Source organism: Pyxicephalus adspersus, chromosome 6 (assembly GCF_032062135.1).
Source record: "Pyxicephalus adspersus chromosome 6, UCB_Pads_2.0, whole genome shotgun sequence".
Lineage (NCBI taxonomy): Eukaryota > Metazoa > Chordata > Amphibia > Anura > Pyxicephalidae > Pyxicephalus > Pyxicephalus adspersus.
In genome coordinates this window covers 46,803,760-46,820,025 of record NC_092863.1, presented here as the reverse complement: position 1 = coordinate 46,820,025, position 16,266 = coordinate 46,803,760, and the positions used below count along the sequence as shown (strand labels likewise).

The window sequence follows — 16,266 nt, the reverse complement described above, 5'->3', positions numbered from 1 at the left end:
AATGTATCCCTGTTATCCTTCCGTTTTTGATGACCATTTCTACTATCTATACGCACAATTATTTATATATTACTATTTATATGTACTTGTCTGTTGCTTTGCCATTTTGAATGGTACCTCAACACACCTGCATTGTAACACTCCACCATAAAGCATGGCTTAGTGCATTACGTTAAAAAAATAAAATGTAATGACATAATGCACATTATCTCATATGCATTAGGTTACCACAGATATCCAAATAGGCCTAAACAATTGTCAAGAACTCAAATAGTGGTATACACTGTCCCCACATTTAGGAATATATTTTTTTTATACCAAGATTCTCCCAGTATGGATTCTCTCGCATATGGAAATAAACAGAAAAGATCACTGTGCTGATTAAAGCCTTTTATTGTGATATCTCAAATAGAATACAACAACGTGAAACAATCGCACAAGTGTTGTACAATATAGCTAAGACAGAACAGCAAAGCTATGACATTTCAAAACAAAAAAAGTTGTGTGTAAATAAAAAATGTAAAGTGTGAGGTGTCAGCACTAGGCATCACATTGTGGGTAGCAAGTCCCATTCAGAACAGTGCTTCTATCTGCAAAAACTAGTTTTATATATATAATCCCAGGGGTGAACTTCCAACAGTCTTGCTCAGCAAACTCAACACTGAAGGGGTTAAAGTTCACTATATGCACACAAAGGAAAAAGGACTGCATCTTTCCTAAACCATTGGTCACATTATTCTCTGCTGATTGAAATTCACCTCTCTTGCTGGGAAAAGTTCCTTTCAGTTATGACTTGCTGTTGCTTAGGACAAGAATGGCCAAAATATAACCCATTACCTATACTGCAGGGTGACAAAAATGTGGCCTTTTTACCACTTGCCAGTCACATTAATAAACTCCTTAGACAAACTAATGGGAACACATATACAGTATTTTGGATAAGGAGTGCTTTGTAAAGTTCTACTTACCTGCTGACTATAGCTAAGAAGTTTCAATTGCTGCTTCAGCTGCTGTGTCAGTCTCATTAACTTCAATAGGAAATCCCACAGTGTGAAATGTTATCACACATCAGCATGAGTTGGGAGGAGGTGCTACACTAACTTTACAGCAGGGATCTAAAGCAAAGTATAACTTTACAAAGGTACCCCAAACACTGTACAACTAAGCTTTGGGGGGGGGGGGTTCTTCTTTAAAAGGCCAGCTTGGCCAAAAGTGATATTTTAGCTTGTGGTAGATGCTGGAGATTAAAACCACTAAACCATTTTTACACCTCCCTGGGACCCCTGTACTGTGCACCCCAAAGTGGCAGAAAGACTACATCAAGATGGGCAGGAAAAGGAAAAAACTATACCTGGGAGATCTTGCTGCTGGATTTGAAAAAAAGATGAAAGAAACCAACTATATACATAGCCCATCAGACTTTCCTTATAACTGAAAAATCACTTTAGGATAGTTGGACCCTTCTAAACTCTTCCCAGCAATGCCAGGTCATCCCCTCCAGCAGAGAATAATACATCCTAAATTTCCACACATTTGAATGAATTGCGACCAACAATTTTCTATTCAACGCAAAAAATGGATGAAATTATGGATAGGCTTCTTCTAGCTGGTTATGTTGACCAAAAGGTGAGCCATCTTTTCACATGGAATTTACAAGGCTATGTTTAACCTCTTCAATTACATGTATTTGTGAGCATGCCATCCTAGTCTCAGGAGGTTCAATACTGAGAAGACCAGCACCATATACAGGAAATAGGTTCACAAGAACACAAAAAAAACACACATGTCCCCTGGTATGTGCAGTTACAGGGTACAAAAGAACAATGGCAATACCAAAGAGAACTGAGCTTTTAGCTTGAACAAGTAAAGATTGAGAAAGAAAGCTTTGTTTTCTTACTGTAAATAATTATATTGCAAGTCTATGTAATCATTCATATTTTGTTGTATATTAAGGTCCAGAATTTTTCTGCAAAAAAATGGTTTATTTTAGTCACATCAAGTACTGGGCAAATGTTGTACAACATCAGAATTCTCACTGGCATGGGAACATATAATATTGACGACTAGGAGCTTCACCCATAACGTCATTTAATTAAGGCCATTCCTTTAGAGCTGTCTTCTATCTACCAGAGTATAGGGACAGTTTAAGCACTGGAACACCTGAAAATGAAAATGTGGGAGCAGAAAAAAAAAATAGCTTCCATAATAACTTTTTTTTTTTTTTTATCCTCAAACAGCTTATAAAAACAATATACACACAGCTACAAACAGAAATGTGTTAAAGTAGCTACAACAATCATAAAAAAAAAGTATGGAAAATAAACAAAACAAGGAGAAAAAACGGCAACCTTACCATAAACACAATTTTTTTAAATATTACCCACATTATGTACAAAATTGGTTAGATGGAAAATGCTTTTTTGTCTTTTTTATTTTAATATATATATATTTCAAGTTTTATGCAAACTGCTGAAAAACAAACAAAAACAAATCAGGATCAGTAACCAGACTGTCCTATATTTCACCTTAGCCACATCCGGGAGGCTTTACTTATATGGTATTTAAGTACTGAAGTGGGCACTTTGTTTTTGTGAAAAAAAGGCTTCTGATGGTGGCTGGAGACCTTTTTCTTTAAGTTTTATTTCAAAACAAATTTAGAGGCCAAAGATCATCTGAACGTATGCAAAAGTTAAAGCACAATTCATTGGATATATAGCAAAGTGCATAGCAAAATTCTAGAATCAAGCCAGCTAATCTCACTAATAGACTTTATGAAATTTGTTGCACAGTTCATGCAATTTGAAAACAAACCCTGTGAAGGTAAAGGGTTAAACGTGGCCTTGTTAAATGCAGCCACCTATTGCAGGCATAACTAACCTCTTCACTAGCATTGCAGAGGCCTAAAAAATGGGATTTCAATAATCTCTAGGAATACAGCAAAGTCGATTGATAACTTTGGCTGAAATATTAAATCTCCAACTGTATAATTATGTAATTCATTTACAACCACAACCTTTAAGAAAAAATAGAATTAAGCTGAAAAGTATGTCTCTTTCTTTCTTTATAGATCTCAGCGAAGAACTCTGTTAAATCTAAGCTAAAGAAGTTGTTGAAGTTTACCATAAGTATAAAGTGCAGTCCAGACTACTACTAAATAATGCGACAAGCAGCAGCATTGCATCAGTTAGTACACTGAAGAAGCTATAGCAGTACATAGAACACATCTTGGGGTAGAAGGGGGATAGAATCTTTACTATTGCAAGGCTTCCCATTGTATTATTAAAGTCAAAGTGCTTACAGTAGTGGTAGTGTCATATAGAAAAAATAAATGGTCCTGCAAAATGTCAGATTAGTTTTTGTTGATGTCACCCCCATTCCTCTGGAAGGTAATTATTATATAAAAAGTTAATCAGATGTCATTTATACATAGAACATATTTGCTAGTGATGAGACCATTACTGATATTCAGGCATGAGGAATTCAGAGAAAAAAAAACAAAAAATAGCATTAATTAATCTATATGAAAAGAGTAACTTAGATTAGAGGCGAAGCTCTCCTAGCATGGTGGAAAATCGTTGAATCAGTTTTTTTCCCAGGCATGGTCTAGAAAAAGGAAAAAAAATATTGCTGTGGACTTGGCATTGGCAACAAAGAAGAGCAGATTTTTTATATAAACAAGATCTGTCTGTCTATGGCCAGCCTTGACTAGGATTGAAGACTACATCAATCACGAAAGCCTAATACTAATAGCTGTGCAAAGGACACCCATATGTTACAAGAAATGAATATGGATTGCATTATGGGTAAAGAAGCAGTGATCCCCATTAAGGGAGAAAGGTGAAAGGCTAAGTATGCCCAGATTATACAATTTCCTTCTTACTTTCACAGCAGCTGCAGATGTGCACATGTAACAATTCATTAAGGTAACATTTATGTTCATAGATTGTATACTTTCATTACTTTTTTAAAAATACAATAAAACCCAACAAACTTTGGAAATGATTTAACCAGCAAACCACCCACACCCCAAAGAGTTAAATTAAACATTCTTAGAAAAAAAACACAACACAGGGAATATAGTACTATACAAACAGGAAGGGACTTTCCCCCAGAAAGATTCCCTATAATGTGAGTGTGCAAAAAAGGTGGGAGCAGATTTCATGACATTTCAAATGCCCTCTTCACCCAGTGCATGAAGCCTACAATGGGTTATGGAGCCAGCCATAACACACTTTAACAACATAGCACTGGTTACACAACTGACTGAGCAAACCTTCATCCTCCCAAACAGGGTTTGCCATTTGGCCCAGCTGTTAGGCCACTTTAAAAAAAAGTTGAGCTCATGTCTTAAAACATTGTTTTTGAATCTCTAATTAGAAGAAATTATTGTATCATTTTGTGAACATCATTGGGACAAACCCACCACCAAGGCTGAACAATCTTGGTAATATCTAAGTAGATGTAAACCAAAATGAAAAATATTGGAAGTGAGCCATCTACCCACTCCTCTACACTTTGGAAAAATACCCCTTAGAGCAGCACAGAGGTTTTAAGCATGCATTGAACGCAGACAACACTGTGGTTATGTCTCGTCTACCATGCCTTCTGTTCTGGAAACCCCTCTTTTTCTTGGATATGGAACACATTGCCCTGCAATTAGTTCCATGCTGTAAGCTGTGCTGGGTTAGTATTCATTTTTTTCTGGATGCACATTGGTTTCTTCAGCTGTGAACCTGGTATACCAAACAGTTGGAGAAATAACAGAACATAGGCATGCACAAAGATGTATGGCAAGCCAATACAGGTGAATCTGGTGTGTAGGACTTGTGAGTGGTGAAATCTCATCCAGTGTATGGCAGCAGTATCACCCTAATATCCGATCACACATAAGAAACTTCAACGTGGGGGAAGGGGAAGGTACAACAGGAGCAGAAATCTTCTATTCGGAATTCAAGTCCAGCCACAACGTGCCCATCAGCTACTCTAACAGTCCATGAGGTTACTTTTTTTTTTTTTTTTTTATACATAAAGTTCAGTGATATATTCGGTTGGTCAGTATGAAACTCCACAGTTCAGTTTTACATTGCCTGTAATGTATGATTCACACCGACACAACCCAAAATGGAGAACTGTGCAGACAGCTCACTCCCAGCCATTGTCTTTTATCATGTGAGCCAGTTCAATGATAAACTTTCCTTCCTTGTATTTTTGACTGCTTTCAAAGGCATGTTCCTAAAGGAAGCAAGAAAAAGAAATGTAAGCAAAGAAACACAAGAACTTGAAAATGAGCCTGTCAGTGTAGGAAAAGTAGAGCTGTCATGGATGGATTTGTTTTTAAAGAAAACAAGACATGTAATTTTGTTCATTATTTGGCAAGTGCCGGAATACTGCTGGAAAACTTTCCAGCCTTTTCATTGACTGCATCCTTGTTTTCAGTAAGAATCAGAATACAAGGTAAGTGATGACAGCCCTGGAGTTGACATTTTAAATAAGCAATGCCAGCCCAATATTCAGTCCTAGCATATTCTAATAAAGTACACACTATGCCACCATTTAAACACATTTCCCAGTTAAAATGTATTTTATGAAGGACCGGATTATATTTGTATGAAACCTACCATAACAATTACCTAAAGTATATTTTAGCAGCTAATTGGTATTATAAAAGAGAAATGAAACATTACTTAGCCGATAATAAAAGAAGCATAAGTTAGGTTCCAGTTGCCTCCTGGAAGTTGGCCAGCTGTGAACTAAAGTGAACCTGACCAGATAGTGAGAGCATCTTCTTGTTTCTCCAACTAGCTTTGCGAACGCTTTAAATGAATGGCTGTTTTATCCCCTTTGATCCTAGGTCCAGGCTATACATAGGTCCTTAATCTCCTGTCCAAGCCACACCCCTGCTGCCATTCAGCTGACAAATGTCAGAACCTCTGCAGATTACTGCAGTTATGGCCACCGACACCTGAATGACAGGATAATCGTTTAGTTTTAGGACTGGAGCTTTTATGTACAGAGAGAGAGTAGGATACAGGGCTGCAGACAGGGCTAAATTGCACCTCAGTTTTAGAGAAATACAATCAACATTAGGTCTCCCAGATCCAGTTTTCCAAACACAAAGGAAAATCTCTGTAAAGTTAACAGAACCTATTATAGCCTAGTCATAAAGCAAATCCCTTACTGGTGCTGCCAGCCTGCTCATGCATCAGGTGTGGTCCTATAGGGAATAATGGGAGTTGGCGTTAGAGAATAATACCTATGGTCAGACTGTAAGCACACACACCACATTTGGCTAACAGCATTAGAGCAAATGATCACGACCGCAGCCTTGAAGTGAGAAAAATGAGACTTTGCACAGGTTTCTGCTATTTAAGTCTGTTTAAAATTGTGCTGCAGAACTGAACTTATTAAAAAGGTGCACCTAGCCCTTAAGCAAAAGCTGAACAGTCACCTAATATGCAAAAAAAAAAAAAAAAAGGTACACAACTTACATATTTCCAGCCAAGTGTAGTTTTACAGTTCTCACAGTAAATATCAGCAACGGCATGCAAACCAGTTAAAAGAACTCTTTCTTCTGCTGGACCACAACCAACATTTACCCTGCAGAACAAAAACAACCTCTGATAAATATAAAATCTCTGAAATACATATAACATATAAAAGTCAGAACATTAAATAAAAATATTATTATTTATATATATTACACACACACACACACACACACTTTGAAAGCCTACATACTGAGCATTTCTTGACAAGTGGCCTAAGGAGGGGATAATAGATGTAATCCATGTGCAATGAGGGCACAGTGATGCCACTTAGCCAGATTCCCAACATAATCTCTTGGTAAAAGTGAAGGAATACTGAAAGTGTTTCAGATTCTTTCCACTTTTGGCCAGAGAGGGACACACACCAGTGGACATGAAGCCCTTTAGAAATTCCTGTTTTTAGACTGTACAGACAGATACAATCATGGCAGATGTGATCTGCACCAGGTGCTCCAGAGAAGCACAGCTACAACCTCGCTGCAGCGTTCTTTCCAAGGGAACCTATTTATATCCCACACTCTGGACAGCTACTCACAAGGTTATAAATAAGGATGTGACCTGAGTGAGAAGAGCTTTGCACTCCAATCTAAAATAGCACTAGCCTTGTGTGATTCAGGATTTTAATACATACTCCAATGTGAAATGTCCAAATTCCTGTTATGTGAAAAGTGTACAGCCTGGAAAGTACAATCAGTATTGTTCGGTTTTCACATATAGAAAAAAAGTTCATCCACAAATCCCAACACTGGATAAACTTTGCGAAGGCTTCACGTGCATACTGGTAATTAGATACAGTCTGCAACAAGAAAGTATGACTCTGCCATGTGTATGCTTTACCAGCAAACACTGCCTCAATATATTTACAGTCTTTTTTAGGAAAGGAAAGGGCAGTGTGTGCAAGGGTAAGGCTGGCTATAATCTTAATATTTATGGTATGACATATAAAGTGACTCTTTCCACAATTTGCTAGAAAATATCTAGCTAATTCTTTTTAGAAGGACGTGATCCACACATTCCAACTAATACCGTCACTTGTTTAAATGTGGTGGGTGCTCGGATACAAACCAAGAAGAAAAGGATCTCTTCTCCTTTGTTCATGACCAGCTTAACCTTAAGTGCCCAACCTCAATTCTTCACTCTGATGGATCGCTTGACTGGGGGATATATATGATGAATCTTTTTACATGCTCACTGATCTTTAATTAGTCTAATAAAGGTGTTATGTACATGTTAACCTTTTCCAGTAACTCCCTGTCCATCAAGGAACGTACATTCTAATGTTCCAACCTGTTAAACATGCTGCAGGGTTTTTAGGGACGACATTTACCAGTTGGTATCTCGCTGGTTTGTCAAGGAAGCGTTTTCACAAAAACACAATGAAGACTCAGCACTGTAAAGATACACTGCTAATAGACAAGCCACTATACTGCCTAATAATGCAAGTAGAAATAAAACTGTAATAAATAATAACTGTATTGTAGGTGACAGAATACCAACGTGTATGAAAATTAGTGCATACAGTGGCCAGTATGGTAGGCTTGACTGGAGATAAAGTCACAAGTTAGGATAAAGTCACAATCCACCAGGGACATTATCTACATAGTATTTGCATGTTCTACCTTTTGTTTTCCTAGATGTCTGACTGCCCCTGTATACTAGGTTGACTCCCATAATAATAATAAAACAAAAATTATACATGTAGGTTTATTAGTGTTTGACAAAATGGACCTTATTTGTGCATGATTAAGTGTGGAAAGGAAGGTACATTGGAAAAACCACTGTGGGTAGGGCTGAACGGAAGTGAATGGATCAAGGCTGCAATGTATATACCAGGGGATATAATAGGGTTTACCACTGTCTTTATGAAAAATGTAAAGCCCATTTTAATCAATTATAACATTGCAAAAGATTAACAATACTTACACAGAGTTAAAGAGGTAGGCTCTCCCCTGACTTCCCTGAAATGACTGCAAAAAAAAAAAAGAAAAATTGCAAATGAGTCACATACAAAAGTAAAGTCATCATCATTTTAAGCAGGGAAGATCAACTGGATGGTAATTATACTAGTTAGAGATTACAGGTAACTCCTTGACTGGTCATCATTCAGTTAAATGTTTTCTTCTATGACACACTAGTTGACTAGCAATGTGAAGGAGGGTTTAATCCACCAAGCACACACAAACAATACTAACAGGTCAAGTGTCATTTACTGATTAAGAACTGCAGAAGCAGCAGAACAGCCAACAAAAAGGGCAAGGCCGCATTACTTGAGTAAAAACAAAAAAAACACAGAATTTAGTTCCTAAATGCATGAGACTGATTTTTACCTGCAACTCAGTCTAACATATGCTTAAAATTCAGGGCCAAGTTTCAATTTTTCCTTTTCGGAGAAAAATGTACTACAATGCTGTGAATAACCTGAACATATGTTCTTAAATAGCAATCAAATTACACCGACAGCATAATGACTCCAAGGGGGAACCCACCTCCCCTCTCCTAGGAAATAGGAGCAAACCCTTGGGACCTAAGGGTAGGGTGTACACAGGCAACGACAGGAAAGAGGTAGCTGCCAGATTTTATTGTTTATTACTGGTTGTACACATGCTTTCAATGAAAGTATGAAATTATTAGTAGTCAATGTGGAGCTTTATTTCTGGGCCTCTAACATACACCCATGGAACATACCTTGGATATCAATTCATCATGATTGGCTAGGTGTGCTCTACAATGAATACAGCTGTACGTTCTGTGACAGTTTGGCAGGTAAGCCTGGAAAGTTTTGGATTTTGTCATTTTCACCATGTCTGTTGGTGGATCCTCACTCAGCTCAGGGCTGGCACTTGAAGAATTACAACTTTGCTGCACTCGCTGACAGAAGAAACACTGGAAAATGCAAGCAAAAGCCGTTGTTGGTTTGGGGAGTGTGTGGCACTTCCCACACTGACGCCAGGGGAGAAAGTCAACCTGGGGAAAAAGAAAAATAAACATGGACTGAGCGAGTGAGAAAAGAATGCTATATCCATACAGGAGTATTGCAATACAGTACTTGTGAAATGCACTCATGCTGGCAGTGATTAATGCAATATACTGAATGTATGGACAAAACCTCTTTGGTTTCAAGTATTGTAGGAAATAGTTTTTTGTTGTATGCATATTAGTAAGGAAATTTCCCTCCCAATGAGGAAACAGACAGCAATAAAACCTCACTCTAAAACTAATTTCTAAATATTGATATGTAATATACAGTACACTTGCAGGAATATTGGTCACTAAATGGTCAGCAGGTATACTGTATACAATCAATTTACCTGTATTTACTGAGCAGTGGTCATTTGGGTGTCTGTATTTATTTCCAAGAGGAACAGTGCTTGAAATGGAATTATACCTTATGTGTGATGATCAAAATATGTTTTGAAAGCCTGATACATACATACATACAATAGTAAATGTGTAGAGAAGGACCTAGGCTGTGACCACTATGAGTGCTGGGCTGTATTGTAGAACAATAACAATGCGCTCACTGGCTCTGCATTCTCCTTACTGCTGTCAGCAAACAGAAGACCAAACAAACAGCAACTTGCAAGCAAAGCAAAACCATATCTGGGCCTAGTATCTAAGAATAGGCACATAAACATACCACACATCAGTGTGCATGTAAAGTGAGCACTACCATATGCCATTTACAGATAACCAACAAAAGCTCAGGTTGCAGACAAGCAACTAAAAACTGCTCAATCAGACAGTAAGTGTACCTTCTTCTTAGCTCTGTGGGTGGCCATAATTTGCACAGCATGGGACAGTGGACAAGAATTTAAATAAATGATATAGATCTGTATTGGTACAGAGTCAATGATAAGCAATAATTGCTTTCTATAAACAGTGCCATTTTCACTCCAAGTCTAAATATTTGAAGATTATTTTGGTAATCAGGAATTCTGTAAATCTCATTGTAATCGCATTAAAAGTGGAACTGTTTAAAGAAACACATGGATTGAAAATGTGCAGTAACAGCGCATGGCTTAAATACCAGCATGATGATTGGGTAACTTTGTGTTTAATAATAGTTTTGATATGGGAATTGCAGCTAATGTTCGTGTTACTAATCACCTCTGTTGTTGGCATGAATGCATTGCTAGAAATAATTAATGTTTTTCTGATAATGAAATGTCTAACACATAGATTTTCTGCAGTATTTACAAACTTCTTCAATTATTATTTAATTAATTATTATTATTATTATTAATTTATTACCACAACCAGAGTTTCACAACACACACACAAAGCAAATGATTCCAAACTCATAGGTGCTTAGGGAGGACTAAAATTAAGACTGAAAGGGAGCGCTGAGCCTCCTGGGACACATAGATCACATGTGACAGAGCCTTTTCCTCAATGGGGGAAAAAAAAAATATGAATCTCACTGCGCACTCCCCACCGCATCTACATCAGCCAAACTCGCTCCTGCACAGTGCAAGATTGGGTGATGTACAAAGAAGATGGCAGCTTCCTCTGCACTGGGACAAGGGAGGTCACCAGGACCCGATCCAGGAAATCTGGATGGATCGACAGATCTGCAAAGGTAAAGGTGGGCCAGTTTTTTTTTTTTTTTGCGTTTACTCCTGCTTTTAAGGGGTATGTAAAGATTAACAATAAAGGTCTCTTGTTCCAAATTGCTGTCAAATTTACTACTAAAAGCCTTTTGTTATAATTGTTTTGAAGTGCAAAAATATACCTCATCCTGTGAGAAATTCAGAGTAGTCCTGGGCCTTGTGAACACTTCCTAGGTTATCCTAAAAGAGTAGGTCTGGGTACACACGTGCAATGTTTCTCATCTAATAATCGGCTTAGGGCTGATATCGGACATGAAACTGGAGTGTTTACGGGGCTCGTCGTCCATCGTTCGAAGGACTGTCCTGGCGGATCCACGGACAATGAATGATTGTAATGGAAGCGAAGGGGAGAGAGTGCAACAGGGTGCCACTCCGTCATTCTCCCCCCTCTCCATTGAGCAGAATGGCGGTGTATGTACAGCACTCGTTCATGCGTCGTGCAGTTGTTAGTAGGGATCGTGAAAGATCTTTTCCAACAACAATTATTGCACGTGTGTATATAGCCCAAGTATCTACCTTTGTTCTAATCTAATGGCTATTGAACACTCAGCCTTTATGTTTTAGAGACCCAAGAGAAGTAGAGTCTTGGTAGTTCAGCAAATAAAAACCAACAGGCGTGCATCAGGTTTTTGAATGCAAAGGTGTAATTGTAATTTGCTTAGGCCCAAATATAAGCCATGATTAAGCTGGAAATTGAATTTTGCCAGTACCAAGAAAGCAACGTTCCCCTTTATGAAATTGCCTACTTTGCACAGATTTATATAAACTCACTTTTTTCAGTTGACATGTCTTCTTTGGATCAAAAGAACTGGGAGGACTGCCTTGAAGGTTCCAACATGCTTAAGGCCTCCAGGCTAAACAGAAGTTGATGAAGACTTGATCTCTGCATAGAATCTAATATATCCCATAAAGATCAAATAAGATCTACAGTTACCACCCCTTGTGCCAAGTGTAATGTTGCTACCGGTCTTGCCCACAGATGCAAAGGTACTTGTCACAAATTTAAACTGTACACCAGCCTAGTAATCAAACTTAGCCTCGGTACTTTATTGGAAATTTGATTTTGTTTAGACCTAATGATTTGATAAAATAGTCCCCTGAGCACACATGCCACCTTTTCATAATTTGTTCCCATTCCTTGCACTCAAATAAAAATGTCACTTTGTCTCTGTTGTTGAACTCCTTAGGTCACTTATGTCCTTTCCGTATTGCATTAACTTTGATTTATCTTTACCAGAGGATCTTCTGGTTCGAGACAGTTCTCGGTTTCTACTACTTTGAATAAGTTGTGTGGTCTCTTTATTGACAATTGCAGAACAGGATTTACTACACTACATCAATATCCCAGTTTTGCTATACTGTACACTCACAGCAACATGGGACCAGCACAGGAAAAAGGGGAAATTCGGGACACAATGATAAAGAAAAAAAATGATATTAAATAATATAAGAAATTACACAGTGAAAAGCAAAATGATTCCATTTCAGATGTTCCATGTACCAATCTTTTAAACTGGAGAGTTCCTGGAAAACAGCGCATGCTGACATGCCTAAAGCAAAAAGAACAAACGCATTCAGTTCTCTTTACAGCAGTATACATGAATGAGATCGGCTGTATAAATAACACTATTGAAGCAGGGGTTTCCAAGGTTACACATACAGGAAACACGCATCAAAAACCTCTGGATAATATGACCAAAACCACTGTGATAGAGAAACAGATCACACACAAAGATGAGCATGAGCAGATTGGGGAAATGTGTGCCTGGTACCGGAGTGCCCCCCCAATATGACGTCAACCCTCTGAAGCCTCCTTCCAACAATCATAGCACAAGTAGGTGGCCAGAATAGCGCACAGTATCCTTTGAGCAGCGACACAATAGAGCCACACAGCTGTAAAACAGTCTAGACTGAATGTTTAGCCCCCTCACCATACGACAAGGAGGAATAAACGACAAGGAGGAATACACGTCAATGAATGGCTAAACACCACACAATCAGATGATTTCTGTGTATGCGATAAGTAGCCTGCAGTCTATCAGTTGACATAACAATGCTATGTGCTTTAATGTATGTTTTCTTCCAAGCAAGCCTGCCCTTCAAGACTGTTGACATTGAACAGACCAGCGACTCCTGTGTGTGTACATATACCTATGAAACCCATGTATACAGTTCACAAAGTGCTTGTTTGCACAATATACACAGTGAAAGCTTGCTTTCCAACAGAAGAATCATGAGCTGATATAAACACAATCTGATTATAGTTTACTCCTCAAACAAAGGAGTAAGCACATGGCTGTAAAGCTTTAGCTTTTGTTTGTGCAAACTTTCCAGTTATACCAGATACATTCCAGACAATTGTTTGTGTCTTTTAAACACCCCTTATATAAAGGAAATAAAGGCTGGGGTATATTTCTGTACGGTGTGATTGAAGGGTCTATTTTCTCCCCTCTTTAGTAATTGTAAAATTCAGAAAAGCTAGAATGGGTAAGCCCTTGTTTGAGTTATACCATAACATTTGTGAAACAAAGTCCCTGAGTATAGGACTGTGAGCTCAGCACAAAACAAAAAAAAAAAAAAAACATTCACCACAAAGTTTGTTTACACAATTGTGCACATTACAGGATCACGCATGCAGTGGGGAAGAATAAAACCCTACATATACACAATGGCCTTTCCCGACAGCAAATATATTTTGCCAGAATTTCTGGAACAAAGTCCATAGAGACCTTTGTTTTCCATGGAGCACAATAAGCAAGGCACGCGCTCCACAAAAGCCACTGGTTTCAGAATCTCTGCTGGCTTCAGTCTAAAAATAGAAAGTGTTCAGCCAGTGAGGCAAGTCTGGCTTGGGGGTAATTACCCTAGGAGACTTTACAATACACACAACTCTAATAAGAACTGTGCTTGCAGACTCTGCCCAAAAAGGCAAGAAGAAAAAAAAAGAAACAAAGCGTTGGAGTAATGACTATATACACAATGACATCAATATGGCCAGCAGCAGAAACAGGAAGTGTGCAAAGAACAGATACATAAGATTGGTGAGCTGCATGGAACTATAGTGGTAACCCAGCAAATGCTGTGACTGGCCATGACACAAAGTGTGCGTGTGTAGATTTGTTTAATCAATGCTTCACAATAAAACAGCATCAAACCTAAAACTAAACAAGGATCCTAAACAATAACCCAGATCTGTTTGAGAAGGGCCAGAGTGTGTCCAGAGATCTCACCGAGGTCTGTAAGGCCTTTACAATAAAAACTATTTAAGGCATCTTGGCAGTGCATGAGGTTAAGTATATCGCTTTAATCCTTTTCAGACCAGTGAACTGGGCAGAGATCTTCCTGATCCAGTCATTGGAAATCAGCTGGCTACCTGCTCAGCACATACAATATGATTTGCAGACAAAAACACAAGAAACATCCCCTATGACTGGGAAACAGAGCTCTGGTGAGACTGTGAAGTACACAAAGCATTTCTCCAGTTACATCAATCTAACCTACAGCTTTGTTAACCATTTCACTGCAACACAAGACAGGCGAGTTGTCGCTTTGTCACCTTGTAAACACGTAGAAAAAAAGAGGCATGTTATTATATTACAATCAGCAGGAAGGTAATTATTCCTTGCCTTTTATAACAATCATCCTGCCAGCTCTGGCCTGTCATTACCTCCATTCTAGGAGACTTACCAGTCAGGAAGAACAATAAATATTATACAGCAAAGAATCTTAGAAATGTCAGAAAGGAAAGTAAACAGCATACAAGAATCATAAGCCTAGCTATATAATATTATGAGAAATATAAGATTTGAATTGATGTGATAGAATCAGGACCTGGCAGTATCAGATGATTGGGGTAAAAGGTTGCAGTACAGGGAAGTCTGGTGGTATTATTATTATAGTATATGTAGCATCATGGCAGGGCTGATTTATACTCAATAACTATGAAGTTTTTAGTATGTTTAAAATCAAAGCCATCACCAAAAGAATTGAAAATGCAAGTCACAGCTTATTGTATTAGCAGCTGGGGACAGAAATATGTGAAAATGCTGAAAGCTGGATGATGTAAAAGCCTGGGCTATGTGATGACAACACAGCAAGTCTCCAGGGGATGAAGCACAGGCTGGTGTCACAGCTGATTACCAGGGACAGCTAGGAGCTGTGGGAAAGTTTTGTCCCTGGAAATCATTCTCCCTGCCATGGCAGAGTTCATATCTAGTAATGCTTTCCTGTAGATGTGAAGGCAATGTGTACTGCTCTGGGTGCGTATGTCTATATTTGTTTATGTATGTGTATTTATGCATGTGTGTGTATGTGTTTATGTATATATATATATGTGGTGTGTGTGTTAAATGGAAGTACAAGCACAGTGCCTGGTACTGACCCTCACACACAGCATTCCCTACAATGCAGCCCCATTACACACAACACAAGCTCCTTGGCCCCCTATTTTCAGGCGCCAGACACCCCACTCAGACACAATGGTCTCCCCTTTATACCTTCTGCTTCCCCTTACACGCCGCTGGCCTTGCCCTCCTCTCTTATTTCTTCTTCAGTATCAACGTAGCTCATTCTCCGGGCGGCCTTCACTACCCGCCGCCTCCTCCTCCACCTCCTCCCGCCGCTTTTGTTTTGTTTCTGACTAAAGAACGATGAACGGCGGTTTAGAAGCAGAGGGGGAGCCTACGTAAAAACACTGCCAGTGCTAGCCAATCACAGCGTGCTAACCTTCAACCATCACAAAGTTAGGCACCAACCATCCAGAGGCACAGAACACTACAACGTAAGGAGCCTATCAAGAAAGGGAAGCTTGTGCGTCACGACCAATCAGCGTTCTTTCTCTGTGATCTTCTACCAATAGCAAGCGTAGGCTGCCTCGAGACAAAGGATGTTTTGGTTGCGGTCGGGGAGGGAAGTAAACGGGGAGGCATGGTTTAAGATGACAGCACATGCTCCTTAAAGCCGCGTTAGACATTGGCTGCTCTCTTTGACAGGTCTGTGTGCTGGCCAATAGGAAAGGGGAGGCGGGAGTCTGATCTGTTGTTTGGGTTCTGAACAACAGGCGCGAGCTCGGATAGCACGCGGCGTGGAGGAAGGGTTGCGGGCACGCGCGG

The 16,266-nt window shown here is 39.0% G+C and overlaps 1 protein-coding gene across 2 annotated transcripts; it reads right to left on the bottom strand.

Annotated features, from left to right (window-relative positions):
* Positions 1 to 375: 375 nt before the first annotated feature.
* Positions 376 to 15,807, bottom strand: YPEL1 (yippee like 1). 2 transcript variants are annotated; one of them, XM_072415645.1, is made up of 5 exons: positions 15,652 to 15,807; positions 9,231 to 9,509; positions 8,469 to 8,512; positions 6,489 to 6,597; positions 376 to 5,232 (listed from the first exon to the last, which is right to left on the bottom strand). In XM_072415645.1, the coding sequence occupies exons 2-5, from the start codon at positions 9,345 to 9,347 to the stop codon at positions 5,143 to 5,145; spliced, it is 360 nt and encodes a 119-aa protein (XP_072271746.1). In that variant the 5' UTR covers positions 9,348 to 9,509; positions 15,652 to 15,807; the 3' UTR covers positions 376 to 5,142. The 2 variants fall into 2 exon arrangements, with proteins under 2 accessions (XP_072271746.1, XP_072271747.1); XM_072415646.1 differs by lacking the exon at positions 15,652 to 15,807 and adding an exon at positions 11,927 to 12,807.
* Positions 15,808 to 16,266: the final 459 nt, after the last annotated feature.

Excerpts from the sequence above, each read along its gene's own strand:
- YPEL1 (XM_072415645.1), bottom strand. The coding sequence starts at position 9,347 with ATGGTGAAAATGACAAAATCCAAAACTTTCCAGGCTTACCTGCCAAAC. Across the intron at positions 8,513-9,230 it reads ATGATGAATTGATATCCAAG|TCATTTCAGGGAAGTCAGGG; the intron begins GTATGTTCCATG and ends TTTTTTTTGCAG. Across the intron at positions 5,233-6,488 it reads CTACACTTGGCTGGAAATAT|GAACATGCCTTTGAAAGCAG; the intron begins GTAAGTTGTGTA and ends TGCTTCCTTTAG.